General features: G+C 44.7%; 1 protein-coding gene across 2 annotated transcripts in view; it reads right to left on the bottom strand.

Annotated features, from left to right (window-relative positions):
* Window positions 1-17,220, bottom strand: part of PITRM1 (pitrilysin metallopeptidase 1) — a 40,285-nt gene extending 23,065 nt beyond the window's left edge. The window contains exons 1-10 of one of the 2 annotated variants that reach the window (XM_080686355.1): window positions 17,095-17,220; window positions 12,132-12,231; window positions 9,377-9,483; window positions 8,603-8,754; window positions 7,682-7,893; window positions 6,361-6,521; window positions 3,809-3,935; window positions 2,608-2,696; window positions 1,713-1,841; window positions 978-1,091 (exon numbers count right to left, since the gene is read on the bottom strand). In XM_080686355.1, the coding sequence (XP_080542481.1) occupies window positions 978-1,091; window positions 1,713-1,841; window positions 2,608-2,696; window positions 3,809-3,935; window positions 6,361-6,521; window positions 7,682-7,893; window positions 8,603-8,754; window positions 9,377-9,483; window positions 12,132-12,231; window positions 17,095-17,144 (1,241 nt within the window). In that variant the 5' untranslated portion in view covers window positions 17,145-17,220. The remainder of the gene's footprint in view (window positions 1-977; window positions 1,092-1,712; window positions 1,842-2,607; window positions 2,697-3,808; window positions 3,936-6,360; window positions 6,522-7,681; window positions 7,894-8,602; window positions 8,755-9,376; window positions 9,484-12,131; window positions 12,232-17,094) is intronic. The other variant, XM_080686356.1, reaches the window with a different exon arrangement.
* Window positions 17,221-17,694: the final 474 nt, after the last annotated feature.

Raw genomic sequence — 17,694 nt, 5'->3', positions numbered from 1 at the left:
ATTATTCATCCAAGCCTCCAAAAATAGCGGAAACAACCCAAATGTCTATGAAGTGATGAATGGATACACAATGTGGTATATTATACATGTAATATTATCCTATATAATAATCCTATGTAATAAAGAGATAATATGCAAATTGACCATCACTCCAACCCACAAGATGGCCGCCCCCATGTAGTCAAAGATAGATGCCTCCATGTGGTCACAAGATGGCCGCCACAAGATGGCCAGCAGGACAGGGCAGTTGGGAGGGACCAGGCCTGCAAGGGAGGGCAGTTGGGGGCGATCAGGGGTGACTGGGCTGGCAGAGGAGGGCAATTGGGGGTGACCAGGCCGGCAGGGGAGGGCAGTTGGGGGGAACCAAGCCTGCAAGAGAGGGCAGTTGATGGGGACCAGGCCTGCAGGGGATTGCATTTGGGGGGGATCAGGCCTGCAGGGGAGGGCAGTTGGGGGGGGAACAGGCCTGCAGGGGAGTGCAGTTGGGGGGGACCAAGCCTTCAGGGGAAGGCAGTTAGGGGCAATCGGGTTGGCAGGGGAGCAATTAGGCGTCGATCAGGCTGGCAGGGGAGTGGTTAGGGGGTGATCAGGCTGGCAGGCAGAAGTGGTTAGGGGCAATCAGGCAAGCAGGCAGGCGAGCGGTTGGGAGCCAGCAGTCCTGGATTGTGGGATCGGGCCTAAACGGGCAGTCGGACATCCCTCGAGGGGTCCCAGATTGGAGAGGGTGCAGGCTGGGCTGAAGGAAACACACCCTTCTCCCCTGTGCAAGAATTTCATGCACCGGGCCTCTAGTTTAGTAATAAAAATGACTGAAGTACTAAAACAAATGTTTTTGCAACAGGAGCGCAGAGATACTATTTAAGCAACTAAATGTGAGGTTTTGTAGAGATGGCCCAATAATGAAGAAGGCTGGCCTTTGCTATAAAGTATTTAGGAACCAAGAAGGCTAGCGAATTGGTGCAGAGGGTCATACGTACATGATGACATCGTCAATGGTCTTGTCGATTATGTCTCGGACCATCTGAATGTCCTTCTCAGCGATCCCCTGCAGGCCCACACTGAAGTAGGCCTCCCGTGTGTAGCCATTGTATCTAGAATAGGAATGTTGATCATGCATTACAGTCCGTATGGCTTCCATCACTCACTTACCATGAGCTTCTTCATTTCAAGATCAAATACACTGCAGAACAGAGCTAAGAACATTAAACTCCCAAGTCCTCTAGGACAAAGCAATGAAAGCTGTATCCTCACATACCTGTTTCTCAGTCTTAATTGGTCACAGTGACACATCTTTTTAACTTTTCTAAACATCACAACTTAAACTTTAGAGTTATGGTAAAATAAACCTAAAAACAGAGAACTGCTCAGTTTTAGAAAACCTTAATATTTAAAACAATATTTAACAACCTGACTTTTAAAATAGATATCAGTATGCCATTCTGAGATCTTTAAAAAGCTGCCTTTTCCCAGATACCCCCTATAGGGGACATAAGTTAACTTGTACCAGAACCGTACTCTAGTGCACAGTTCTGTGCTGGGGCAGGAGGGGCCATCTTGTGACTGTGGAAAGTGCATCTTACCTCCCTGGCCCCACCCACTACATGGCAGTAACCCTCCCTCCCCAGTTGTGAAAAATAAAAATGTGTCACATTGTCAAATGTCAAAACTGCCCCCATAGCAAACTACTGATCTCATCTGAAGATGAAACTTACCCAACATCAGGAGAAAAGTCTGTGCCGAGTCCAGATTCAATTAAGGCTTTGTAGAAGGGGGAGTTGGGCCCGCCGATCAAGAGTGAAGACAGAAGGTTTAACGTGAAGGCTTCAAATGTGTCAGTGATTCTTCATTTTAAAGGAGATGGGGGGGGGGGGGATTTGAAGAAAAAAAGAGAAAACCATTGTTCCTTATAAATGTTTTCAAAATCATTATAATCAGTACTACATTAACACTTTTTTCCCAAAGAAATTGAGGTTCTAGTAGAAATTTATGCATTTCAACCTCTATTTTAATAGTTTTATCATCTAAAGAGAGTAATTATTTTTTCGATTTGGAAAGCTCTTATATACCAGGACTTTTTTGGGAGTCCAAACCATAGAGTCAGTTTAGCTGCATACTGAATGCTACCGCAGGAGTGTGTGCAAGCACTCTGACATACGACTTCAATTCGAACTGCACGGTTCACACTACATGGCAGACAAGACACACTGCGGAGATGGGGCAACTCTGTCAGCCTTGAAGCTTCTGAGGGCAGACAACCCTGATGGGTGGAGCGAGGCAGGGTTCCTTGCTGCCCACACACTTCAGCAGCGTTCACAGTTCTCTTCTCACACTCAGCCACCTGTGACCCCAATGGTAACGACTTCTGTTCTGAGCCTGTGTTTTTGTCTAGAATTGAGCTTTAAAATGCAGTAAGGAAGTAAGTTACTTTCCTTCAGAGCAGCTACTCAGCGATTTCCCCTCAAACTATTCCAGACATTGTCAAAAACCCCTCTCGCATCCAAGACCTGTTGTAACCCTGAACCCTAACCACCCAACCATTCTTACCTGACTGGAGAACTAATTCAGACCCTGCTCACCTGCATCTCCTACTTCCACATGGATACTTACTCGGGTAAGAGGAAGCTGACACTGACGGTTGTTTGTTTAGAGGAACTTGCGGCCATTGAGTCCGGGGCACAGGTGATCTGAAATTCTCTCTGTAAAACCATGAAGTACGCACAGCATGTGAATGAATGGGTTTAAACTAGTATAGATTACCTAGATGAATAAAATGGTCCAAGAGATGCTTTTCATTAACTTAACTTTGTTTTAAAACAAATACAGTAACTTATATGCATGCATATTAGCATAACCAATGGACACAGACACTGGGGTGTAAGGGGCTTGCCCTCAGGGGTGAAATGGCTTGGCGGGGGGTGGTCAATCGGGGAAAAAGGAAGGAAACTTTAGACAATAAAAAAAATATAGCAAACACTCAATTTTGCAGACCTCAAATTAATGGACTTCAGATATAATCCACAAAATTACAGGTCTGGATGTCATATGTAAAAATTAACACCCAGTTGATTTTAAAATGCTTTTAAGTAAGATCTGCTTATAGGTAAATTAACAGGTTATTTTTTTTTTGTTATTAATTCACTATTATTTTTAACGAATTTTAGCAAATAGGCCATGTGTTGGAAAAAACACTGTAGTAAATAAATATTTCGCTGACATAAATAAATATTACATGTCTCCAACTATAGTCTACATATTTAAATTCAAGAGCCACTGCTTCTAAATGTTCGGGAAAGGATTAGCACGTGATCACACTGCTTCACGCTTGTGGTGGGTCTTTCTGCAGCAATTTTAATTCATGTGGCAGATGTTCTGATGTGCACTATGCCACGCCCCAACCATTTACTTGAGATGACAGGTGAATGCATTTACTAGACCTATTCAGTATAAATTTAAAATTACAGTAATACATAGAGAAAACTTTTCTATGAAATTAAACTTTTCATACATACTTAATTTTAATTACACAAACGTGTCCACATAAGTAAAAACAGGTAAACTAATTAATTTGCCAATTTTTTAAGGTATGCATTTGGAAAACCTAGTACCTTATATAACGGACTTTCAACTGTAATGGACACCCCCTCACCTGAATTAGTCTGTTAAAACGAGGCTTTACTGTAACCATCTTTAGGCTTGAGATGAGTTCACAACCACGTTTTAAACCCCATTACCAACACACAACTGGAGTCTTTGACTCCATATACTAACAGGCTGGTAAAACACTGACTATGCTCTGGGCGGCACTCACCGGCTTATCCCAAGGCTTCTGAGCCGGCACTGTGGTGCGTGGCTCAATTTTCTGAAATTTACTCAGAGCCTCTTCATGAATTTGTTCCAGATGCTGTTCTAGCGGAAAATTACCGTAAGTGAAGAACCTAAAAATTTGAGAGAATATATTAGTCTATTTTAGTTTAAAAGATTAGAAATAAGCACAGATGGCCTTTTGTATGAAGCAGAAGGTATGCATATATATATAACATATATATATGCAAACATATATATACTGATAACAAGTGGCTTCAAAGTGAAAATGAACTTTATAGAGGAACACTTTTACACTTAGTTTAACCATAAACACCAAACAGATGCTTTTGCTCTTTTTATAAATAGGTGGTGCAAACAAAACAAAAGTTGTATAGGAAGAATTAATTAAATGTAAATTTGGCAATAACTGCTCTTCATTTTAAATATACTATAAAGGTGATACAAAAACCAAATAAGTTTTATGTTAAACTACTTTGTGACCTTGGCTACAGTAACACAATAATCCATCTAAGACTGATAAAGAATTTCACAAAGTTCAATTTTAGGCTACAAATTTCAGATTATACGTTTTGAAACCAACACATTTATTCAGCCAGGGGGAAAGGTTATAATCATAGTTGATCTTCTTCTTTAATATAATGTTGTCGGTTACGGTTAAAATTTTGGGAATGAGCCCTAGCTGGTTTGGCTCAATGGATAGAGCATTGGCCTGCAGACCAAAGGGTCCTGGGTTCGATTCCAGTCCAGGGCATAGGCTCCTCGGGTGCATGCAGGAGGCAACCAATCGATGTGTTTCTCTCACATTGATGTTCCTCTCTGTCTTTCCCTCTCTCTACAAGACCAATGGAAAAATATCCTCGGGTAAGTATTAACAAAAAAATAAAATTAAAAATTAAAAAAAAATTGGAGAATGAGTAACTAAAAGATCCTTAAAAGTTTCCACTCAAACAGTAGCGCTATGCAGACACTAGTCTATAAATGTCTGTCTCCATGAGTCACAGGCCACCTTGGGAAATGACTACCTGCACACCTGGAGCAGGAGGAGCCTGGGTTTGGGTTGGGGGACAGAAAACAAAGTTACCGAAGAGTGAAAACTGTCAGACAGGATGAGCTTGAGGGAACTCCCTTGGGCCATACTTGGGACATGTGAACATAAAAAAATTAATTAAAAAATCCATGTGATCTCACACCTCAGATATACACATATAAAAATATGTGTATGAGTCATAATGATATTAAAAAACAAACCAAACAAGGCTAGAAAGAAAAGCGTATCTTCATTGGAAGAGCAACTGCCGCCATGCCTCTCCTCACAACTGGACAGCCAAGGGAAACAAGCACCCTGCCTTTCCCTTCAGAATCCTGTCTTCGGGGTAACCCACAGCCCCACAGATGGGGAAAGCTCTTCTGTACAGAAGCCCAGCTAATTCATGTAGAATTATTATTTAGAAAGCTTGCTAATGCTACTGAAGAAATTGCTCCAGGCAACAATCGTCAATGAATATGAGAACATGTACAGGTTGATGAGGAACTCAATGTTCACAAGGTGCTGGTTACCACCCCAGCCTACGCCTTGGTCTGGCAGGAAACAGCTTTATAGTGGGGGATCGCTGTCACCGTGGAGACCCGCAAACCAGCTGCAGCTTCCCCCTGTGGTAAGCAGGCCCGAGACATCTGGATGCAGCAGGGATGCAGGCATCAACTATGAAGGTAACCGAGTCTTTGAAGTCAAGTCCCCTTTGGGAAACATGGGAACACATCCACCAATGCCACAGAAAGGCAATCAGACGCCCAGAAAATTTTTAGAAAACCCCACTGGCATAAGTTTTGAGAAAATCCTGAGTCAACCTGTCTACTTTCTTCAGTTTCAATGAAAACAGAGGGGACACTATCCTACACAAAAGGGTACTAAAAAGACATACTGATGATGAAGGGCAATTTGTGGGCCTCCCTTACATCACAAATTTGGGGGACAACTGGAAAGTCTGAATTTGTAGTAGGTGGCTTTGAGCAAGTCTTTTATTTTCTTAAATGTGAAAATGGTATTATCTCATGTCAGAAACTATCTTTATATTCTAAGCTCACAAATCCACGTATTGGGAGTAAACCCTTATGTTTGTAATTCCCTTTATTAGCGTTTTATTTTTAATGATCTTTGAAACAAGCAATTCATCAAAAAGTAAGTATCCAAGGTTTAATACCTGCCGCCACCATTCCTGGGGCACTGTTGGGACTGAGGCATGAAGCTATGGGCACCTGTCACTCTGCCCTACGAGGAGGGTGGGCCCAGGCCCTCCTGCAGGAGGTGGGTCACCACCATGCTGGGCTGCAAGAGTGTCACTGCAGACCTTTAGATTGAGCGTCCAAGTAAATTAGAAAGGCAATTTATGAAGTGAAGAATCTTGTCTCAATTTACTTGGCTCTTAAGCAAACATTTCCCTGATAAATGTGAGAGAAGCTTACCACTGTGTAAGAAAATGCAAACAAGTCAACTCCTAATCAAGCCACCCTCCAACGTTCAAAACAAAACGTCACCTGGCATTACTAGGGTGATAATGTGTCGCATGGAACTGTTTAAGCTGCTCCCACGTGAGGTCTGGGATGCACAATGGGTCACCACCAGAGATCACCGCATACGTGTGGTCAGGAAGGAGGCGGTTCTGAAGGTGCTGTGAGAATATCCTCTCGTTATCTGTCTTCAAATTAAAAAAATACACATATATGTAGCATAATACACACATTGTTACAACACAGCAAGTTAATCACATCCTGGGAGCATATACCTGTAACACCTCGCGAGTAAAACGGTCCCAATGATAAACAAAGGTGTCCACACATAGTGTTTAACAAAGCACCTGGTTCACTCATGATCTGCGCGCGGGACCCAGGGCCTGCTCTCTTGGGAGAGAGGGCACATCCGCTTGGCAGTAGGCCCTGGGTGATGAGCCACACAGGTGGGGGCTGTGGAAAAGATGTCCTGGGCTCCCTCTGCCCACAAGCTATATGGGCGCTCCCATGGACATCCAGAGGGAAAGCAGTCATCCTAACTTGAGTTTTAACATGTTTGAAAGAAATGATGTCCAAACCGAGAACTGAAGGTAAGAAACAGCCGCCAACCAGCAAGGGGAAGGGAGCAGTACAGATCACACAAGCCATACCACAGGTCAGGGCAGGTCTCCAAAGTCAGGGGCTAGGACAGGGCCCAGGACAGAGGGTCTCAAACTGTCTGGCCTCAGACCCTTTATTCTCCCAAACATTAATGAGCTTCTGATGATTCGAGTTTCTTGATCATGTAGAGGTGTGTGTATATAATTTTTCTATATTAGAAATTAAAACTGAAACTATAAAACTATTTAATCATTAACACACAAATACATGTTAACCAATATTTTTTAAAAAATACTTTTCATACAAAACAAAAAGTTGTTGAGAAAAATGACTCTTTTACATATTTTACAAATCTCTTTAAAGTCTGGCTTCAGGGAAGGGAGCTGGTGTCTCTACCTGCTTCTGTGCTGACATCACACACCGTGCACCATGGTCTCAGGGAAACTCCCGTGTGCTCGGCAGGAATGAGGTAGAAAAGATGTCTTACTTCTGTCATGAAAACACTGTTTTCTCACAGACATCCTGCAGATCATATATGGGGTCCCCAGACCACAGAACTGCTCATCTGGAAGAGTGAGTTCTAGGGTGACCGGGAGCCTGGCCCTTCATTGTCCCCAAGCTAATACACCTCACACGATGAGAATATTAAATGACATAACAGGATGTCGATTATTTTCCAAACCTACTTATATTTCAATATTTTACAGAGTACAATGCTTTTAATACAATATAGAAAGGAAAAACTCACAAACGCTCCCTTCATCTCATTGAAGACAACCCCCTTGAAAACCAAGGCTGTCTGGGGGTCACTCGGATTTTCATGTTCCAATCGCCATCCCTCCTGCCAGAAATCGAGTTCTCGCAAGCAGGGAAAAAAGGCTGCATCCAAATACACGGACAGGAGATTCCGGAAGTCCTTGGGGTTTTGTGTGGAAAACGGGTATAGAGTATAGTCACTAGCTGAGTGAAAACAAAAGGGAAGATTTTAAAACATCAGGAAGTATGGTCCAGCACCATTTACCTCACAGGCCTAGCAAGGCAGCCCATTGAATATGCTCTTTAACTGCACTTGCAACAGCACTTCTGTGCACACCGTCAGCCTGTTGACTCTCCTATTTCTCCAAAATAAAACTCAAATACCACAGCCATCAACATAACATAATGCTACAAATGCCGAAGTTCATAGCAATATTCTCCAAAGAAAACAGTTTTGACCTTTTTCAGAAAAACCTCACATGCCTTTTTCCTAAACTCTAGTTTTGCTTTGCTTTTTTTTTAAATCCTCACAGGAGGAGGATTTTTAAAAAAATTGATTTCATTGAGAGAGAGAGAAAAACATCGATGTAAGAGAGAAACATCAATTGGTTGCCTCCCGTACTCGCACCAACCAGGGATTGAACCCGCAACCTAGGTATGTGCCCTGACCGGGAATTGAACCTGCAACCTCTTGGTGTATGGGACAACGCTCCAGGCAACTGAGCCACCCATTCAGGGCTAAAATTCCGGTCTTTCTAATCCAATCACAATGTGGCTTTCCTAAAGGATTAAATTTCTAACATCTTTCAACTAGACCTGAGAATAAGTTTATTCTCGTCTCCAGGGACCAACTACCCTCCTTTAACTTAGAAACAGACCCAACCGCAGTCCCAGGCCAAGATGTTAGTCTTACCTGTGAAGGCGTTCATAAAAGTGGACAGTGACCTGTTCAACATTTTGAAGAAAGGATCTCTGCACGGGTACTTCTGAGAGCCGCACAGGACCGTATGCTCAAGAACGTGTGGAACCCCAGTACTGTCCATGGGAGTGGTGCGGAACTGAACACTACAGCCAAAAAAGAGCCACCATGGGCATGTTAGCTCACACCATCCAACAGCTTCCAAATATGCCATTACCCTGGATTACTAGAATTCATCATTCTAACATGGTAATCTCTCATAAAAATATTTGCAGACTATCTATCTATCTATCTATAGAAGTCTAAGCAACCATTCGACTGGTAGCTGTGACATGCACTGACCACTAGGGGGCAGATGCTCCAACCGGTTAGGTTAGCTTGCTGCTGGGGTCCAGCCGATCGGGTTTGGGCGAGATGGACCAGACACACCCTGGAGAACCTCCCCTGGTCCCTCCCCAGCCCCGATTGTGCACCGGTGGGGTCTCTTAGCCTGGCCTGCGCCCTCTCAGAATCTAGGACTCCTCAGGGGATGTCGGAGAGCCACAGGCCAGGCCAAGGGACCCCACCAGTGCACAAATCCATGCACCCAGCCTCTAGTAATGTATACAATCACTGACTGCAAATGTAAACTCTACTTTACATAGCTGAGAATGTAGTCATTTAATCTTTTCCTTATATTTTCAGGGCACTGTCAGTATCATTTCTTTAATCCATGGTGATGCGCTAAGGAGAAACATTTAAGAACGTGTTCTCAGGGTGCCCACTCACCTGAACAGGTTATTCGTGTCTTCTCGGGCCAGGTGCAAGTATCTTGCTCCTGTGCCATCATGGCTGAGCTTTACGGCGGTCAGGAACAGTTCCGGGACAGGCGTTACCTGAATCAACAACAAGAACATGAGGCCAGACTCAACTGGAAAGGCATTCTGAATGGTTATATTAAATCCACTGAGGGACCTGGCTGGAGGCACATTAGGAACCACCTGTCCCAATCCCAAACCTCACCAATGAGGAAAGGAAGAGCTAGGCTGACAATAATATATACACACCTCTCCTTTTAGAATGCTTACTATTTGCCAGACATTTTGTAAACAGCTCATCATCACCCAGTGAGGGAGGCACTCTCACCTGTTACAGATGAAAACACTGAGGCTCAGAGTGAGCCACTCTGCGAGTCAACCCCTTCTGTCACACCAGGCTGCCTGAGGAATGAGGGCTCTCACTTGGCATGTCAGAATGACAGCATAGGGACTTGGGTCCGAGAATAGAAAATACCAGGTAGTCAGGAAGTCAAGTTAAAAACCAGGGGTTCAGAAGGTATTTGAAATAAGCCAACCACAAAAATGTTACCACTCCTCCCCTGCCTACTCAAAAATCAGAGGTAGCTAATTTTGCCTCCCTTCTAACTGCCTGCTTAAACTACTGGCCCACCTGTCCAGTTGATCAAGGTTTGACCACAACCATCCTAGGTTTGACCTCTTTACAACCTTCCTAGGGTGAAGTCATAAGCAGTTTACCATCATGCCCCTACAGAGCACATGTGGAGATAGGTGCCCAACAACCTGACAGAAGGAGGAAGTCATCTGACACTGATTAGAAAACACCACAAGCCCCACCTTTTTCCCAAAAAGCCGGCCTTTTCACATAAGCACATTTGTCCCCAGATTATAAATCAGCCAAACAGCACCAGCCCCAAAGCCAGGGCAGAGGACCTTCCTTTCCTCTGTGGTGCCTTCCTTGTGCTGGAACATAAGCTTAATAAACATTTCTCTGGGGCTTCCTCTCAATTTCTATCTTGGACAACCCAAGAACCCCAACTCAGTAACAAGACCAATCCTGATAAATGTTGGAATGGGCCTCAGCCTGGGGCAGCCAGGATGCTTGGGGACTGTACTTGGCCTCATCTAGTTTGGGAGAAGTTCCCAGCACTGAAGTGATCACCAGTTACATCACTTGTTCCCAGTGGAAGGGTCCAGGATGGCACAATAAAAAGGAGCTCACCTTCCCAGAAGGCGGTCCTCTCTTTCTGTGTCAGCCTTCACGTAAATCTCCACAGTCCCCAGTACTAAAGCTGCCCTGTCGTCCAACTGCATCAGGGCCTCTCTCCTTCAATCACAACACTGTCCCTGTGACCGCCAACCACATCTATCATCCCCACTTCTCGGAGGCTATGTAAGTAACTTGTCATGGCAAGATACTAGAGGGTAGAGCTTAGACCTGAGGGGCCTGAACTGTAATTTACAGCTATTAAATTATTTGTATCTCAGAACTTACTAGACTTTACAAGAGATAATTAATGTGTTAAATCAGTAGTACATCGAGATGTCTGCCTCATAACAGCTTTCATGGTAACTATTTTTCAAAGATGATAAGGTTTCTCATATGTCCATTACATTTGAAAAATAATAGAAGTTAGCCGAACCTATTGTTATAATCATTTCAGATACATGAAAATCAAACCATCATGCTGTACACCAAGCATGTCAAACTCTCGGCCATTTAAATAAACGAGGCATGTGGCCCGCCAGCTGTGAGTTTGACATGCTTGCTGTACACCTTAAGCTTATACAGTGATGGAAGTCAATTATTTCTCAATAAAACTGGGAGAAAAACCTTGAAAAATAAAAGAATCCAAATAAGGTGTCATTACCATACAGTAGTAGAAATCCTCATCCCTTTGCATGGCCTTTAGGGCTCACCCTGTCATGATTCACCGTTCCAGGACCCTGCCTTGGGAGAGCCCCACATCACTGGCTCTACCAATGTGGCCCTAGAGAGATGGTGACTTTCCTTCTGAACTTAACCGCCCCCTTCTCTATAAACACCCCCTTCTCCAGGAACCTTCCCTATCCTGCCACCATGCAGCTCCCCTCCGCTCCTGCCTTCCTTTGGCTCTCCGCACTTCCACCATGAAGTTCATCACACTATCCTGTATTACCCCTGCAGGGTCCTCTAGAATGTGAGCTGTTTGCCTTTGTGCATGTCAGCATGTCAAGCACAGCAGGAAGCCAACAGCCTGCCAATCATGTGAAACACATATTTCCCAATTACTGCATTAAAGAAAAAAAAAATGCAGATGTTTAAGCAAAACAAGAACAAAATTAAAATCCTTTTAAACATAACTTAAGTAAATATGGGACATAATCTCTTTCCCATAATGCTGAAACCCACATGACTCAAAATCAGAAAGTTTTTGCATAACATTGTAGCAAACATATTTGATGATAAAACTTGACCTGAATGAATGTGGGTCATTCAGAGTCTTTCTGTATCACACTCAGTGTGGACTGCCAGATGTCAGGGTAGAAACATGAGTAAGTTTAATTTACCTTCTAAAATCAGGAGTTCAGGGAAAGGATTGGGAACCTGTTCTTAGTAAGTACTCTCACTGCAGACTCCACATACACACTGAGCACCTACTGTGAAGCAGGAGGAAGCCAGGGCGAGGAAGAAAGATGAAAACAGATCCAGGGTCCACTCAAAGGCCCTCACAAGCTCTCATTAAAGAAGTCAAGACAGGCCTTACCTGGCTCACGGTGAATCCGTGGATCTTCTCTCCGACTTGGTACCGCAGCGCCCTCTCACAGGCTTTCGTACTATTCCACCTCCATGCTGTGTGATGGACACTGCAACAGTCAAAGAAAGTCATCAAAGTTAGAAGATTTGCAGGAAAACTGGCTCACAGAGTTCAGCCACATAATAAAAATACTGTCATATGACTAAGATAATGCCAAGAAAAATTAAACCTTGAATCTTCCAAACACATTCCAGAAAACTAATTTCTAGCAAAGTTCCTTCAATTTTTAATGATCTTTTATCTCAACTTAACTAAAGCTTCATAACATCAACTAATAATTAAACACTGAAAACCGGTTTGGTCCTAACCGGTTTGGCTCAGTGGATAGAGCGTCGGCCTGTAGACTCAAGGGTCCCAGGTTCGATTCCGGTCAGGGGCATGTACCTTGGTTGCAGGCACATACCCAGTAGGGGGTGTGCAGGAGGCAGCTGATTGATGTTTCTCGCTCATCAATGTTTCTAACTCTCTCTCCCTCTCCCTTCCTCTCTGTAAAAAATCAATAAAATATATATATATATATATAAAAGAAAACTGGTTTGATTCAGTGGATATAGAGCATCAGCCCTCGGACTGAAGTAACCTGGGCTCATACCTTGACTGCAGGCTCGATCCTCAGCCTGAGGCAACCAATTCATGTGTTGCACACCCATGTTTCTCTCTCTGTGTCTCTCCCCCTTCCCTTCCACTTCTAAACACCAATGAATTTGGATTAACAAAAACTAGATTAACAGAAACTAGACCACCAACTTACACCATACACAAAAATAAACTCAAAATGGATAAAGGACTTAAACATAAGACGGGAAACCATAAAAAAAACTAGAGGAATCCACAGGCAGTGAAATCTCAGACATATGCCGAAGCAATTTCTTCACTGATACTGCTCTTGGGGCAATGGAAACTAAAGAGAAAATAAACAAATGGGACTACATCAAAATAAAAAGCTTTTGCACAGCAAAGGAAACCATCAACAAAACAACAAGAAAGCCCACTTCATGGGAGAACATATTTGCCAATGTTATCACCAATAAGGGTTTAATATCCAACTTTTACAGGGAATTCATATAACTTAACAAAAGGAAGATAAACAATCCAATCAAAAAATGGGCAATGGACATAAATAGATATTTTTTGAAAGAAGACAGAGGGAAGGCCAAGAGACATATGAAAACATGCTCAAAGTCACTAATTATCTGAGATGCAAATCAAAACGACAATGCAGTACCATCTCACACCTGTCAGAATGGCTATCATCAACAAATCAACAAATGACAAGTGCTGGCAAGGATGCAGAGAAAAAGGAACCCTTTTGCACTGCTGGTGGGAATGCAAACTGGTACAGCCACTGTGGAGAACAGTATGGAGTTTCCTCAAAAAAACTAAAAATGGAACTCCCATTTGACCTTGTGATTCCACTTCTAGGAATATATCCCAAGATGCTAGAAACAACAATCAGAAAGGATATATGCACCCCTATGTTCACAGCAACACAATTCACCATAGCTAAGATTTGGAAACAGCCAAAGTGTTCATCAGCAGATGAGTGGATTAAAAAACTGTGGTACATCTACACAATGGAATACTATGCTGCAGTAAAAAAGAAGGAATTCTTACCATTTGCAACAGCATGGATGGAACTGGAGAGCATTATGCTAAGTGAAATAAGCCAGTCAGAGAAAGAGAAATATCACATGATCTCATTCATTTATGGAATATAATGAACAACATAAACTGATGAACAAAAACAGATCCAGAGACAGAGAAGCATTGATCAGACTGTCAAACCTCAGAGGGAAGGCAGGGGAGGGTGGGGATAAGGGGGAGAGAGCAACCAAAGGACTTGCATGCATGCATATAAGCCTAACCAACGGACACAGACAACAGAGGGGTGAGGGCATGAGTGGGAGGGTTGGGGGGGGGGGTAATAGGGGCTAAGGACACATATGTAATACCTTAATCAATAAAGAAATTTAAAAAACCTTTATTTGTACAGGTTCATAAATAACTATAATGCAATTCTGACACCAATTTCCCTGAATTGCATTTAAAAAAAAATCTCATGTCAAAATGTCTTTTTCCATCACAGTATCTCAATAAACTCAAACTACAGTGAAGTCCCATGACACACCCACCAAATGGTGAAAACTAAGAAGTCAAGTATCACCAAAAACTCTCTCACTGCTCCTGGGAGTGAAAAGTGCAACAGTGACTGGGAACAGCATTTGGCATCACTTAGCTAGTAGTTCATGCACCCTGACATGCAGGTATCCCCTGCTTTTCAAAGTTCGCCTTCTGCCACTTCACTTTTAGGATACCTACATTGGTATGTGTTTCAATAACCAAAAGAAATCCCAAAGGGATCTTCTCTTTTACGAAAAAAGGCTGAAATCTGAAATAGCATCCTGCATTTGCTTTGCAGGAGCCACTACAGAGGCAGCGCGCTCCCAGAGCAGGGAGCGTGGCCCCACACGCAGCATCTCAGCATCTCGCCACCAGAGCTTTCTTTGAGCTGTATCTCTGAGCGTCTATACTGAATCTCGACTTACTCTGTGCATTCTGCCTTCTGCTATGTGTTAGTGTTATTCTAGGCTTTATGGGCTCATTGGTATAATTTGGCAGGTTATTTTGGGGGTTTGGGACCACTCAAAAAATGTTCTATATGAATTAATGGTAATTGCTTTTTGCTTTATGTCATTTCAGCATAGGAGAGGTTTCACAGGAAGTGTCTATGTTAGGACGGTGGGGGAAACCTGCAGATGTCCTGGAAACCTGTCCTGGGATACCAACACACATGTACAACAAGGCTGGCACCATTCCTTGGAGTCAGAGAATGGATAAATTGTGCACTGTTCAATCAATAAACTCAGCCATAAGAACAGATTACAACTACATGTAACAAAAATGTTGGTCAAGTAATCCTGAACTAAAAAATAAAAATACAAATTCAAGGGATAAACAGTGTTCTCCTAAGCAAGTATTGTTCAAACAGGTTAACACTGTATTGTAGGAATGTTATATTGATAGTAAAACTATAAAGGAAAGCAACGAGATAATTTCTGTAAACCAGGAGAGAAATTACATCTAAGAAGGAGGGAGAGTGATAACAGATTAGGGGTAACCTTAAACTGGGTAATAGGGACACGACTTATTTTTAAATAAAATACATACAGAAAAGAAACAAAAACTCATTCACTTTCAGGCAAAACTCATTCACTTTCAGGCAATATCATGGAGATATTAAAATCAGCCAATATTTTCCTTATTGATTGGACAAATTCTAGAGTTGTGGGATATACTTTAAAAAGCTATTTATCATCAAGAACCCAACCACAAAAAGCACAACAGCCAACTGTATGACTGTTAGGGGAAACATGGGCTCCCCCCTACACTTTCTGGTAACCGACTACACAGATGACAATGTTCCAAGGCCATAAGGGCACCCCAACACACACTACCCTATTTCCTCACCTAGGCTAAAGTACCATAAATTAAACAAGGTTTTGTGAATGAGCATGAAACTAAGCTTAGCTTAGTAAAATGTTACACTTTACAAACTCATAAGACATGGCACTCATTCAAGGTTGAAAACCAAATGTAATGTTTTTCCATAGAGTCATTTTAAAAAGTTCAAATCCTGGAGGCTACAATGTTATTAAAACGCAGCAGCTTAAATGTAAGTACTTCCTGTGGAAGCCTCAGGTCTCTTAAAGACTCTAGGCCAACAACAAAAAAGGGGGGCAAACATATTAATGAGGCCCATAAACTGCCACTTTTATCACACATTAAAATCCACATTAATGACCACCTTCACTTCAAAAGCCTTGACAATCTGCACACAGGGCCACCCACTCCGAGGCCCCAAAGGAAAGGGGGTCACAGGACAGCTCCCTGGGCCTGGCCCTGCTTTACTCCATACTAATCTCTCTGCCATCACCCCAACCCTGGTTCCTGGACAGGAACCCCTTCTTTGGGGTTGGTGGGGGGTAGGTTGCTGGGCAGGGGAAGCCATGGGAGGGGGCATGCACTTCCATCAGGAGGAGCTAAGAGGATCTGTCACTCAGGCCCTGAGAGAGTTTTCAGGCTGGGGTCCTGGCTCTTGGAGTCCAGGAACCCCGGATGAGGTGTCTAAAGGTACTGGGGCCCACAGGGAGGATTCCAGGAGTACTAGAGCCCACAGTGAGGGGTCTCGGGGTACAAACGCCCCAGGAGAGGGGTCTAAAAATACAGGAGCCCCGTTAAGGGTCTAAGGGTACCAGAGCCCCAGGAGCGGGATTTTGGGGTACAGGAACCCCAAGAGAAGGGTCTTAGAAGTCCAGGACCCCCGGCGAGTGGTCTCGGGGGGTAGAGGACCCCAGGGTGAGGGAGTCTCGGGATACGGGAGCCACGGATGAGGAGTCTTGGGATATGGCTCAGAGAGGGGTTTCAGGATATGAGAGCCCCAAGAGAGATGCCTCGGGATACTGGAGCCCCGAGGGGTCTAGGAGTCCAGGAGCCCCAGGAGAGGGGTTTTGGGGTACAAAAGTTACAGAAGAGGGTTCTCGGGGTACAGAGCCCTGGACGAGAGGCCTAGACGTACCGGAGCCCCTGGTGTGGGCGTCTAGAGTCCGAGAGGCCCAGGCGAGAGGGTCTAGGGGTCCAAGAGGCCCAGGCGAAGGGGTCTAGGAGTCCTGGAACCCCAGGAGGGGGGTTAGGGGGAACAGGAGCCCCAGAAGAGGAGTCTTGGGGTACTGGAGCCGACGGCGAGGAGTTTCGGGGGGGCGCGGGAGTCCCCAAAGCAGAGAGCTGTGATGCTGCACCTTCTACCCGAGGAGACCCTGAAGCCTCCAGCCACCTCCCCACCGCCAGGCTCCCGTCCGCCGCCCGCCCCTCTTTTCCACCGCCCCTCCTTCCAGCCTCCCGCTCCGCGTCTCACCGGCGGCTGAGCCGCAGCGCCAAAGGGACCCGCCTGCTGCAGCGCCACATGGCGTGAGTGTGACCAGCGCAGGGTCAGCGGGGCGACCCACTTATACCAACGCACAGTGCCAGCCGTGATCCCATTGGCTGGCACCTACGGCGACGCCCTTTCCAATAGGCCAGCGAGGAAAAGGGCGGGCTCCTGCTGCGACGGGGCGGGACTCAGGGCCCTGGGAAGCAACTCGCACGAGGTGGGCGGGGCATCCATGGCTTTCGGATTGCAGAACCTCAGGCTACGTGGGAAGGGGCGGGGCGGATCGCGGAGCCCGGGGGCGTACGGGGTGGGGGCGGGGCGTCGAGGCACAGCGAGGGGCGGGGCTGAATGAGCTGCAAGGGGCTCACCCGAGGAGGGGCGGAGCCCGGTGCGGGGCGGGCCTATGCTAGCGAGGGGCTGGGCTGTGCAGATGAAGAGCTGGGATTGATCAGGTGCGGGGCGGGTCTCCCGAGCTGAGGGGCAAGCCTGCGCGAGGCAGCCCACTCTTCCCACTGCCTTGTGTGTCTGGCAAGACAACACACATGACTTCTATCTAAGACTTCAGAGTACCCACGGGCCCTTCTT

The sequence above is a fragment of the Plecotus auritus genome (assembly GCF_963455305.1).
Source record: "Plecotus auritus genome assembly, chromosome: 1".
NCBI lineage: Eukaryota > Metazoa > Chordata > Mammalia > Chiroptera > Vespertilionidae > Plecotus > Plecotus auritus.
Note: the sequence above shows the minus strand (reverse complement) of the source record. Positions and strands in the feature narration are given on the sequence as shown.